The 12,869-nt window shown below is 40.7% G+C and overlaps 1 protein-coding gene across 1 annotated transcript in view; it reads left to right on the top strand.

Moving 5' to 3' along the window:
* Window positions 1-541: 541 nt before the first annotated feature.
* afg2a (AFG2 AAA ATPase homolog A) overlaps window positions 542-12,869 on the top strand; it is a 108,575-nt gene continuing 96,247 nt past the window's right edge. Inside the window, exons 1-10 of the mRNA XM_003443420.5 lie at window positions 542-806; window positions 3,117-3,241; window positions 3,327-3,484; window positions 3,861-3,919; window positions 4,239-4,886; window positions 5,021-5,150; window positions 5,343-5,399; window positions 6,411-6,534; window positions 8,435-8,536; window positions 8,703-8,856. Of these exons, the coding sequence (XP_003443468.1) occupies window positions 635-806; window positions 3,117-3,241; window positions 3,327-3,484; window positions 3,861-3,919; window positions 4,239-4,886; window positions 5,021-5,150; window positions 5,343-5,399; window positions 6,411-6,534; window positions 8,435-8,536; window positions 8,703-8,856 (1,729 nt within the window). The 5' untranslated portion in view covers window positions 542-634. The remainder of the gene's footprint in view (window positions 807-3,116; window positions 3,242-3,326; window positions 3,485-3,860; window positions 3,920-4,238; window positions 4,887-5,020; window positions 5,151-5,342; window positions 5,400-6,410; window positions 6,535-8,434; window positions 8,537-8,702; window positions 8,857-12,869) is intronic.

Genomic DNA, 12,869 nt, shown 5'->3' with positions numbered 1-12,869 from the left:
AACAGCTCCTTTCGCATTTCTTTTAGATTACTTTAGCTTGGAACGCTTGGATAGTCTTAAAATTGGCTAATGAATCTGCCAGTTAACCCATTTAATTCTGTAAATGATCGGGTTTTTTGGCCACAAGCTACTGTTAACTGTAGCTCTTGTTTTGCATTCTCTAACATGGCATCTGCTGTTTATTAGCAATAAAGAAATCCCGAGCTTCTTAGCTATTTAGTAGAACTATGCCGAATTTAAGAACGCATCCAAGCAGTAAGAGCAATAATTTTATTTGTTTCATACTAGCTTGTAAAATCAAATACGTAAAAGTAAAGAATTTTTCAGCGAAATTTCGCATTGCTTTCTCTCGACCTCTACAATCTTATAGGAAAATTTTCTACGAGAGGTTAATATTTTTCAGGTATTATTTTTATTTTTGTAATATGTTATATACATATATATTTAAATACCACACACAAGTGTTTTACAAAACAAACACAAAAATGCCGCTGCCACCTGCCAGGAAGCGCTCGTATATATGAGGATTTACGGTAAATGAAGGCGGGACTAAACGCTAACCAGGAAGTTTACGACACCGCTTGATGTTTACACATGTTTCCGCCTTCACGTGGAGAAGCTTTTTGCAATTACCATGTCTTCAAAGAAAAATAAAAGCAAAACAAAAAAAGCGAGTGAAGGAGATAGCTCCTTAGTGAAAGAGGGCCTAAATGACTCTTCGAGCTTGCAAACATCTCGCACCGACGGAGGAAGCTGCAAAAGTTTGAACTGGAACTCTTTCAGTGTCATCGACTTCATTGAAAAAGGTAAGAAGACGAGACATGAGTCTAAACATTTAACAGGCTGTGTTATATAAATCAGGTATAACCCCCGTGCAAACGAAGCTACCTGTACTATGAAGATGGAAGTCCCAGCATGGCGCTTGCTGCACTGACAGGACCAGTACTCACTGATGCTGCTGGTCCATTTGTTTTTCTTCAGAGTCGTTTTCTGAGCTTTGTGCCTTTATTCTTTTCATTTGTTTGCAGCATTTGTTTGTGAACTTGTTTGCATTGTTTAGATTTGCATTTGTGGCTCTTTTTTTTTTCTCTCTTTTTCTTTATATTCACTGGTCATCCATTGCCCAAATGCGCAACACCCTCCAGAATAGTCCAGCTGCTTTAACAAATCTAATAAAAACATAGTTCTTGCTTAACCTCTTATCCCAATTCCTGCATTCTTCTAATCACTTACCTCGTTTCGTCTCTTCCTTCTTTCTACGTGAGATAAGAATGTGCTGAAATTTCTCTGCTGCTGGGAAAAGTTTATTCCAGTCAGCGAGAAAGGAGGCTCCAGCAAATCGCTGAACCTCGAATTCGGGAAGAGCAATGGCTTGACCATCACTCTGTGCGCACTTTCTAGATTTAGAGAAGGCTTATGTACATTAGATGCCTACAGGCACCTGATGTACTGCAGGAGGATGGGGTCCAAGACCTGCTGTTATGGGCAATTAGGTCCTTCTGTAACCAAAATGAGAGGTGTGTCCTTATCCTTGACACAAACTCAAGCACATTTTCAGTGGGTATGACTCTGCCTGGTTTGCCACGTGTCTCCGGTCCTGTTTTCATGGACAGGAATTCAAGGCATGGCTAGGCTGAGGAGGGCATCCACTTTGGGAAACTGAGAACAGCACTTCTGTTTTTAGCAGATGATGTGGTTCTGTTGGTTCTTAGGAGCATTACCTCCAGTATGCACTGTTTCACTGAAAACGCTACGCCCAGATAAACAGAGTCAACTTTTTGGGGTATAGCTGCTAAAACTTTATCACAGAAACCCTGGTGGCTTGGAACTTGTTTTTAAGTCTAACACACTATAATTATTACCGGGCTCTTTCTATTTTGAAGATTTGATAAAGCTTATAATGAGCGCTATATTTGATGACCCATAACAATCCCTTAGTTATACTGCTATAGACTCAGTCTACTGTGGGACAGATGCACTGAGAACTCCTCCACTCCCATCTATCCCCCACTTTTTTCCCCTTTATGTACTTTTATTTTTGTTTGTTGACTGTGCCTATAATCTTCTGTTTTGTCATGTCTTTCTTCTCATCTCCCAGTCGATCACTGCAGATGGTTGCCTCCCTCTCTCAGCCGGTGTTCTACTGGAACTCAGTTCCCTTTAAAAGCGAGTTCTTTCTTAATTGGCATTGTCTTTACTCGGGGGGGGGGGGGGGGGCTTTAATATTGCAGAGTTTATATTATAATACAGAGCACCTCTTGCTTTGTGCTACTAACACATTTTTATTCTCTAATCAACGTGTCAGGTGGGCTTGTAGGCTTATTCCAGTTCTACTCCTCATATCTGTGTTACATAACAAAATACTTTTGCAGCATTGATTACGTGGAGAAGCAAAACTTTACACATCTGCTTTGATCCCTGCAGTCATTGCACTGCTAAGTGCACCAGACAGTGCACTTTATGCATGCATTGTGCTTTTTGAATGAGTGGGTGGGTTTACGGATGTAGGAGAAACTTGCCATGATCTTATCTTTTTTTCTTTTAGTTCTCTGTTTTTCATTTATTTGTTGACCATATTTTTTGAATCTGAACTAAAACACTGCTGTAACATCTGGTTTTCACTCTGAATCTTTCATCTGCACAACAAATTAAGCCATGAAAAAAACCTTAAGCTTAGCTATTAGCGAGGAGAAAACAACCTGGAAAGTACAAATCTGTCTTTTAGAGCTGAAAGTCATCATGAAATTATGAAAACACTGTTACCAAAAATCCCCACTAGTAACAAACTAGTGCATCCTCAAATCAGGTAAACAGTGTTTCAGATCAAACCCACTTTAATACAATGTCAGCACCACCCAGCAATCAAATACTTGTTATTTAGTTACCTTTTACTGAGGTAATCTAGTTCATGTGTGAAATTTGGGAAAGTGGTTTGTCTTGTTTAGGCTCATGAAAATATTTCCTGCTGAACACAAAAAGAAGTTTAGTACATTCAAGTTATGTAACAACCATGAGGTGAAACGTAATGCTATAATTTTATGCTTTGGGAACATATGCAGCATTTCCATCATTTCTAAAAGCTTCTCTTGAATTATTTGTTTGAATTTGCTTCACAGCTGATGACAAAACGCCCAAAAGCTGCAGATCAACTTTAGCCCAACTCAGCCTCAACTCAATGAAATCAGCCAGCGTATGCATTGGGAGGCCCGTGCTGCTGACGAGTACCACAGGACAACAGGAGGTTCTCTTCTCTTCTCTTCTCTTCTCTCCTCTCCTCTCCTCTCCTCTCCTCTCCTCTTCTCTGATACCCTTTGTGATACTTTCAGGTATGCTTGGCTTGGCCAGTCGCCTCCTTTCCAGGTGGAAAAGTTGGCCTGCAGAAGTGTGCTCAGAACAACCTGAGAGTAAAGACAGGGGATGAGTTGATGCTTCACCCAATAACAGGTCCCTTGCTTCAGGCTGAAGAGGTGGTTCTCTCTAACAGGTAATGTTTACCTTTTATTTAAAAAAAGAAAAAGTCTGTAGACATATATTTATTATTCCAGTTTGCTCTATACACACAGCTGCCAGTTTAAGTACATCCAGCAACATAAATCCAGTCTAATGAAGAGTCCTACAATATATTGTACATTAATGAAAGTTATTATGTTTATTTTTGTTGTTGTTCTTTTAATTGTATTGTGCTGAATGAATACATACCTTTAAAAATTACTCACTGGCAGCCACTTTTTTCTATTGAAGGCCGAGGCTGCCATCTGCTGGAAACAATATGCAACTGCAGTTCAAGTGTCAATGATCACTAAGAAGTTGTGAGAAAAATGTTTCCAGTAAGTTATCAACCATCTGAAACTTTTTTTCAGGTCAAAAGATGAAACACTAGAAACAGATGAATTCAAGGATTTCTTCCTGAGATCTCTGGGTATGTCCTTTCGCCTCATCTTCATCACCACAAAGTGCATACTTCTTACACACCTGACTTTTGCATTTTTCTGTCTTTTTACTGTATAGTATATACACTAAAAAGTGTGTTCTGTGTCATGGTGGATAAGCTACTATACTATAAGCTATTAATATTTTGCAGAAAATGCACAAGCCTCTTTTCCCTCTCTGCTGTACAGTAAAATAAAATTAAATATCCATACACTTTAGGTTGTATGGCTTGTACTTTAATTTAACATAATCAAGCAGATGATTTCCTTTATTAGAATAACTACTATATATTTTCTCTCTTATATCAGCTGGGAACATTGTTCTGCCTGGGAACGTCCTTTCCTTGAGTTATTTTGGCCGCTCTTGCAGCCTTCGGGTTGAAACCATAAAAGGGGAGGATGGCGTCACCCTCCAGAAACCAGCTCCTCTCCTGGGAGCGAGTCCTGATACTGAAGAGCCCTCTGTGATGAATTCTGTGCTGGACTCCACATCAGCTGAGCTCTCCCTGCAGCTCAGCATGCTGTCTGTTGATGACAACAACGACTCAACAACAGACACACCTAGAGAGCTCGGTCCTGCAGCCAGCACTCCATGCCGACAAGCCCAGCCTCTTTCCCTCTCCTCACAGCCTGTAGCTCCTTCCCACGACTCCCTGAATCCTTCAGCAGGTTCAGTAGAGACTGCTGTGAGTCTGGAGAGCTCACTCATCTTAGAGCAGGCAGAGAAAAGCTCATCGGCACCTCCTGCTGGTGCTTTGAGTACTGACACCTTCTACTGCCTGTCATGCTCCACTAAAGTTAGATTTAAAAGCAGAGTAGGCCAAACAGATCCAGATGCAGAAGCTAAGGGGTCAAAGGTCACGTATAGCATGATTGGTGGACTCAGTAGTCAGTTGGATGTCATCAAAGAGACCATCGAACTTCCACTCAAACATCCCGAGCTGTTTTCCAACTATGGTATGTTAGATTATACCATGCTGTATTGTGAAACTAACCCCCAGTGATGTCATTATGATGTGAGGTGTTACAGTTAGATTTACTGACTCTCATTAAATGTCAGATCTCTAATTTTAAGCGGTTGTCTACCACAGGGATCCCACCTCCAAGAGGAGTTCTTCTGTATGGTCCCCCAGGGACAGGAAAAACTATGATTGGACGAGCCATAGCCAGTGAAGTTGGAGCCCACATGACGGTGATAAATGGCCCAGAGATCATGAGCAAGTATGGTCATATAGCCTGAAAACTTCATGGCACCATATTTCTATCCCAGAAGATTATTTTGGGGAAAATTTACTTTTGTGTCCATGACAGCAAGATTTTACTCACCACCTTAAAAATGATCCAAAGCCACAGATTAAATGAGGAAAGTTTATTCACTGAATTAAAGAAGCATGTTGTCTCATTTCTTTGCAGATTTTATGGTGAAACAGAAGCAAGACTGAGACAAATATTCACAGAAGCCTCTCAGAGGTAAATTTTCGCTGAGCTGCCTATACTCATAAATATAGTATGTCACTTTTAGTTCTGTGTATGCAAATCCCTAAATTCTCCTTTTTATGTTAAATTACATTATTATATTCATAAACGTGCAGAGGTCTCTCACAGTTGATGTGGAACTATCATATTTATCATTCGTACTGGGCCATAGGTTAAAAATGAAAAGCAAAATCCAGCAAAGACCTCACAAAGAGCATCTAATCCTTCATTTGATCCACCTACTAGTCCCCAAGGCTTCATCAGAAATGGTCTCAGTGGGAAGATGTCACCATCTTCCTGTCTGTTTTAAAAAGAGGAAGGGAAACATGAAATGAAGACCGAAGCGTGCCTAACTGCACAAGATTGGTACCAGGTCTTATGGAGTGATAAATCCAAATTTCACAGTTTTGGTTCAAGTCCTTGTCAGTGTGTAGAGACGAGGTTAGGAGAGAAGTATGGTCATGTGTAAAACGTGGTGCAGGTTCTGTCATGGTTCAGAGCTGCAGTTCAGCCGGTGATGTTGGAGAAAGTACTGTCAGATTTTGATCCACTGTACAACAGCATCTGAGAAGGTTCTGATTAGCATTAGCTTCATTTTTCAATATGACAGTGATCCCAAACACACTGCCTATGCAGTAAAAACTTACCTGGATAGAAAAACACAGTGGAACAGTCATGAACTGGCCTCCCCAGAGCCTGGACCTAAATATTACTGAAGTAGTGTGGGATCATCTTGATACAGATTGGAGGAAAAAGGAAGGGACATCCAAAGAAGAGCTTTGAAGGTTCTTCAGGAAGCCTGCAGAACCATTTCTAAAGAATGAAAGAAAATACGAGAAAGCTTTACCATGATGAAGAATAAAGATGGACACATCAAATACTGACTTCTATGTCAAAAAAATTGCCTAAAGAGTCAATATTTTGCCCTCTGTGCAGTATTTCCATTTACGTTTTCACATGTTTCAATAAATCAATGTGTTTCTCAAAATTGACTTGGTTTGATAGGCAGCCTGCGATCATCTTCATTGACGAGCTGGATGCTTTGTGCCCAAAGCGAGAGGGAGCTCAGAATGAGGTGGAGAAACGAGTTGTTGCCTCTCTTCTGACTCTGATGGATGGGATTGGTTCAGTAAGTATCCGAGTAATTGTACTCTACTACGGCAATAATGCTTTCCCGCATTAAACTAAAGGCAGCTCTTTTGAGCATAACCTTACATGCTGTTGAGGATTTTTTAAAGTTTGAGTTTTTTGGAACCTCACTGAGTCATCTTCTCTGAATTTCGCCAGCCTGCAGCACATAAAGGATGCTCACATGTCTTCTCTTTATACATGAATACAACAGTCTGTTTTACATTAGCATGATTATTGCTAGAAGGCTGGGATTACACTGAGCAGTAACTGCTTGTTCAGTAGACACATGTCTTTATACTTTGTCTTTCCGCAGCCAAACGTGGCTCCATCGTAATATGCCCTCATTGCAAATACAGATTGTCATGCAGAAACCATCTCTGCGTGCTGGACGCCCTTCAGACACTATGGGTTGCATCTCTCGGGTGCCATTCGTCCTCTGAGCTCTGTGTTAGTGCCTGATGAGAAAAAGGATGATTCCCCCACACACCCCCAGTGGGAGTCTGGGAAAGAAATCACCCAAGGCTGCCATGAGCTGACAATTTGCCGTAACTTTATCAGCAAACTAAATCTTCCCGTCCCCAGGCAGAGAAGGCCGCGGTGTGGATTGGTGATACTGCACAGATACACCAACTCCCTTCTTGCTCCCAGCTCCTGTCTGTTTTCCAAACCAAAGTCATCATTACTGATTGGTTTGTGGAATGTGGAGAAAGCACTTCCTGCTCCACGGCATTCTTGCTTGCACTGTAATTTATTTGTGTTTCAATTCTCTCTCCAGTGTTAAAAGGTGGAAAAAGTTTTTCCTATCTTGCAGGCAGACCACCCCAGGAAACGCAGAAGTGAGCCAGGTTTAGCATCAGGCTGGGGTCAGAAAATCTCTCAAGCTTTGAAAAATTTACCTCAACATGTGAAATACTAAAAACCAGCAGGCTGCGTTTGACAAGTGGGCTTAAACTCGAACTGATGACTACTAAATTTGACCTAATCTAAGAGTGTGGGTGCCACAAGCTGCCGTGCACCTGGGCAGATTAAACAATGAAACTTTACTGCATTATTGAAAACTACCCCTTTCATAGTGTGAATGTATTTAACAGAAACCTGTTATTTACATTATTTATATTCCATGCTCTATATTTTTAAATCGTGAGTCTCCTACAGTTGCTCTGTATGATTCTGGGTTTTTAAAAAAAACTTTTTTTTTCTTATTCTGTACCTTGTTGTGGCCCCAGAGTTCATCCACTGTATGAAAGGGATCAGTTTTAGCTTCCTTCTTGCTCCTTTTAAGGTAACTTTCTTCTGTTTGAGTGCATCAACGAGAGATTTGAACGACAGGTGGGTGGAGCCTCTGTGCTCACAGCTAGAGCTGGTTGCCTGAGATGCCTCAATAGGTTTATGTGTTCTGATTTACTGTTTATCTTGTTAAGTTTTCTGTCATTTTGGATTAGTGTGGGTGCCATGGCCTAGTCTCAATAATGAAAGATATTGGATCTCAGTAGTAAATAAAATACTCTGAAACTGAAGCATTTAGATCATTCGGGCCTTTTTGGTTTATAATAGTTACTTTTACATAGGCTGACTTTACGATTTGAAACTTTAGTCATGTTTAGTGTGAACATTCAGAATTGTAATAGTTTATATACGACATAAAATGAGAAATGCAAAAGGGCTACTTTAAATTGCCATCTTTTCTCATACAGAATATAAAAAACACACAAAAAATTGATTATCAAACACATCACAGTGTTAATTAACCAGATCAATTGAACAACAGAATATACATGATTCAAGCTTTACATGACTTTTAGTTCATCAATTAGCATTTGCTGAGCAGGTCTTACTATGAAATTACTATGTTGTTATCCCAGAATTAGCTGATCCAACTTTCTTTCTTCTCTTTCCAGGAGGGTCACTCAGGTCAGCTGCTGGTCCTCGGGGCCACAAACCGGCCCCAAGCCATTGATCCTGCCCTGCGCAGGCCGGGACGCTTTGACAAAGAGCTGGAGGTACATACTATCAGAGAGACTGCAGTGTGTTTCCAATCAACGTCACGCTATTTGTGAAGAATTGCTATTTAATTGCGCAACTTTCTTCTGAGGCTCTGAGTATGTGGACAGAGTACAAAAAATGTGGTATACAAATCGCTGTTCTGTGTTGATTTCGTGACGGCAGGTCGGAGTTCCTGGTGCTGCAGAGCGAGCAGATATTTTGCAGAAGCAGCTGAAATGCGTGCCGTGCAGCGCCACCGAGGAGGAGCTGACGCAGCTGGCGGACGCCGCTCACGGTTACGTAGGAGCGGATCTCGCAGCTGTTGGCAAAGAAGCGGGCAAGTAAACACGGCCTTGCTCTCTTTTAGAGAGTTGGAATGTTTATTTCCAAATTGTAAGAACCTAATAGCACGCAAAAACATTTTGGATTATTGGTGTAGCTACGCCTTTATTTACATATCTTTACTGATATCTGTCAGGCCAAAAAAAAGTAAATCCAAGAAGAAAAGCTGGATATTTTCAAGCGTTAGACTCTGATTTGAAATATCATTCCCAGATTTGTAGCTGTAGCTTTTGATAGTCATGTAAATTGTTGTTTATAATGTCACGGAAACCAAGGACATCTATGGCCACTCAAAGCAGCTGTTGAGAAACACCAGTGCTTCTCTTTGCATTGATTTCCTCTTTGCACTTCATGAAAACAACATAATTTAGGAAAACAAAACACAGTTGCATATGGCAACCGGCCCAGAGTTGCTCTCCATCTTTTAGCAGTTTAGTTTGCCCCGTGGGCTGAGGTATCCGACCAACAAACAGTAGTGATTGACAGTTTGTTATTGAGCTCTAGGTGCATTCGAGGCCTCATGTTGTTTTTCCCTCTCTCGCTTGACCTCTGTTTTCCTTGTAAAATGTCGCCCAGACCACAATAACTTGTGAATTATTTCCATCTAAATTATTTTTACCAATTTTTGAGACATTTTCTTGGAGTGCCTGACATGCCCACAGCTCCTTTGAACACACAGGGTCAAGCATCCTTTGATATTTGCCAAAGAGGAAGTTGGGAGTTTCAGCGGTTTCTCTCACTGGGATCCGAATACCACAAAAACCACCACTTGTTGTGAAATTCCTGTGCCCCCTCACCCCTAGCGCCACAAACCATCCCACCTCATATCCCTGAGGACAAACACACTGGCTTATATACGTGTGTATCTGCCCTTGATTGTGGGGGTATATGTGATTGTTTGAGCACATGCTTATTTGTTTTTCTGTGGAAGTGTGTGTATGTGACCCCATATGCCTCCTGGGTGGTCCCACCGCCCGGGGTACATGGCGTATTGGCTTTCCAGCGACGGAGGGAGCTGGGCTGCTGTGTGGAAGCATTCCGGCAATGAGCGTAATTTACTGTCCGCAGAGGGCCAGACGTGTCTGGCAGTGTTTTCTGAGAAACCCCCTCACGCCCCCGAGGGAGACAACAACCTCCCCAACCCCGCTCGACACCGCTAGTTTCCCCAAAATCTCCAAACCAAAATCACAAGACCGATAAAAACCCTTGCAACAAAAAAGCCACAGGAGAACTCTTAATGCACTCGAGACTTCTTTCTTTCATTTTACCGCTTGAGATAAAATATAAATTCAGTTACAGATGCTTGGTTGGAGTACGAGCAGTCTATAGCCAAAGCAATCTCAGACATTCACAGGAAATTTGGGGCTGGGTCTATAGTTCAAACTGATAAATATCAGTCCAGCTTTAACACCATCATAGATTTATCTCATTCATGCCATCTTTTAACTGGCTGTCAATCCAGCAAAGAGGAGCATGGCATGACATAAGCGTGTGATTTCGTCACAGTGGTCGTTTCCCATTTTGTGTGATAACTCCAATATAATTTCCCATGATACGCCTTTCTGTCAGGGGAGGGTTTTACTGTATGACACGTTTTCCGGGGTTGTAATGCAACTGTAACTGAAAGGAAGTAGTGTCAGTTTACCTAGTAAAATCCAAAGTGCTCTACATGGTGCACTGAACAAAACAATCACCTTACTGTGGTCATGAAAAAAAGCAAGTTTGGCTAATCTCCCCTTTAAGGTTGTCTCCTTGTGCACCTCTGGACTGCTTTCAGTGCTGTTTCTATTTTTAGATTCCTCTGCCTGTTAACCATTCTGTCCACGTGCACATGTAACTTTGAGATTTATGTGTGGATTTATGCGTCAAACTAACTGAACCTGCACGTGCAGATTAATCACTGCTGACGAGAACTGTATCTCCATCTACAAAACAGCACTTTAATGGAAAATCAGTGGCCAAGCCAGAAGGTAACTGATCTGATAAGGCGGAAGGCAGACAAGCAGACGTTTACTGGAACATGACTTCTACTGTAACATCCTGAGATCTCTGTGGGGGATTATTTGGTACAACTGACCTCCACTGTGGCTGGTGCCAACGTGGCATTTTATGCCACTTCACACCACTGAAATCTTACACGCACCCCATTCATCAAATTTAACTACCAAGTGACTTTGTCTTCTTTCCCAAAATCCAGATCTCCAAGTTGAAGGGTCTCCTTATTAACATTATAGATGAGATTCACTGTGAGCTGAATCACAGTGTCAGAACAGGACTTTTAATGAGCAAAAAAAAGTGACCAGATCTAAAATACCTATGTTTTTTGCTTTTCTTGGAGCAGAGTTGCATACACCTTTTTTATGTGATGATGCACGGATTCCTATTTCATATGTATAAATGAAGGCAAAACTGTCTGCTGTATGCACAGCAATCTTGTTTTGTGATTGCCCCCATCTAAAAATTGTATTTCAAATTTTCAAATATTTATACATTAATCAGTTATACAGTTTCTTTACAAGTTATTAAAAAGCACTGTTGTTTAATCTTTGCTGATTATTTTCAGTAAAAATCCAAACCACATTACTGTTATCCCTATAAATTGCTCGGATACATATAAATAGACACATAAAGCCATAGAAAACATACACAAATGAACTCGCAAGCTGATATCTGTTTTTTCCTATTTTGCTTTGTACCGAAAGGAACAAAAGAGGCATAAAAACACATCAAATCGGAACTGCAGTTGTTTCCTTGTGCTGCTCAGGTAACAATGAGCTGCTGAGGAAGCATACACTCTGATGTACCGCTTCCTGAAAAATAAAATTGAGGGAACATATATCATGGCGAGCCCAATATACTCTGGTCACGCAAAAGATCCACCTTGCACAGCTGCATTAAAGCATCCATGTGTACGAACTTGTGGCTTCTATGATGGATGCACTCACAAACACATGCACATTATCCTGCCTTTTAAATAATTCCAGTCTCTTTAATGATCAGAGAACAAGACTATTTACATGAGTTGTTCATATGTTAGGAAAGTCAAAGGGTTTGTGTGTGTGTGTTTGGTTCTTTTGTGTGTGGATAAGAATGCATGGAAATCTTGATGTCATTAGGGAAATTTTTGTTTGTCCACTCTGAATTATACTGAGCCCCAGAAACTTCTTGACGACAGATGTGTTATATAATGAGCACTTAATTACAGTCGATCACGGATCTGCCAGTTTTTAAAGCATTGTAATGCATGAGCACGCGCATGCCAGATCTATTAAAGTGTGATTCATTTAGGTCACCTGAAATGCCTTTTTAAGCTTCTAGCGAATGCACAAATTATTAAGAAAATCTGCGCTTTACATCGCGGGCACTGACAGATGGAATCCACGTTAAACTTAATGAAAGAAGCATTTTTAAACCTGGTGGTGAAAAAACAAGAATGCATCAAAGTATTGAGAAGGCATCATGATGCTTCTCTGACTGCTGTACACATATATTTATTCTTTAATTGCAAAAGAAAATACTGAACTATTTTTGAGAAAGGTCTGATTTAAAACAGTTCAACTCTGGGTAATAAAGGAGTTTAAAACATCACAGAAAGATGACGCTGAAGTAAAAGTACATAAAATGTAAATTGTTGGGGAAATAATTTCTCCTGTTTCTGACTGTTCTTACATCAGCCTACATGCACTAACCAGGCAAACTGGATGGCATCCTGTTTAACTAACTCTATAGATACGCAATATTTTTATCAGTTTTATGCTGTTTTCAGGGAGTTGTCAGTTTGGAGCTCTTCTTTACTGAATGTATAATGTGCTAAGAAGCTAATTTCTGATTTTACTTTGCACAAACTTTAAATTAAGGTAAGAAGTTGTCGTCAATCATCATCGGTTGTCTGTCATTTAAGACACAAATGGGTGAAAAATGAATGAATGTCTAAGCAAGCTATTGCACCACTGCAAGCCTCCTGAAGTGTTCCCCTGGGCTATGACTGACATGCATTTAATGTCTTCA

The sequence above is a fragment of the Oreochromis niloticus genome, linkage group LG2, assembly GCF_001858045.2.
Source record: "Oreochromis niloticus isolate F11D_XX linkage group LG2, O_niloticus_UMD_NMBU, whole genome shotgun sequence".
NCBI lineage: Eukaryota > Metazoa > Chordata > Actinopteri > Cichliformes > Cichlidae > Oreochromis > Oreochromis niloticus.
This window is presented reverse-complemented; position numbering and strand designations above follow the sequence as displayed.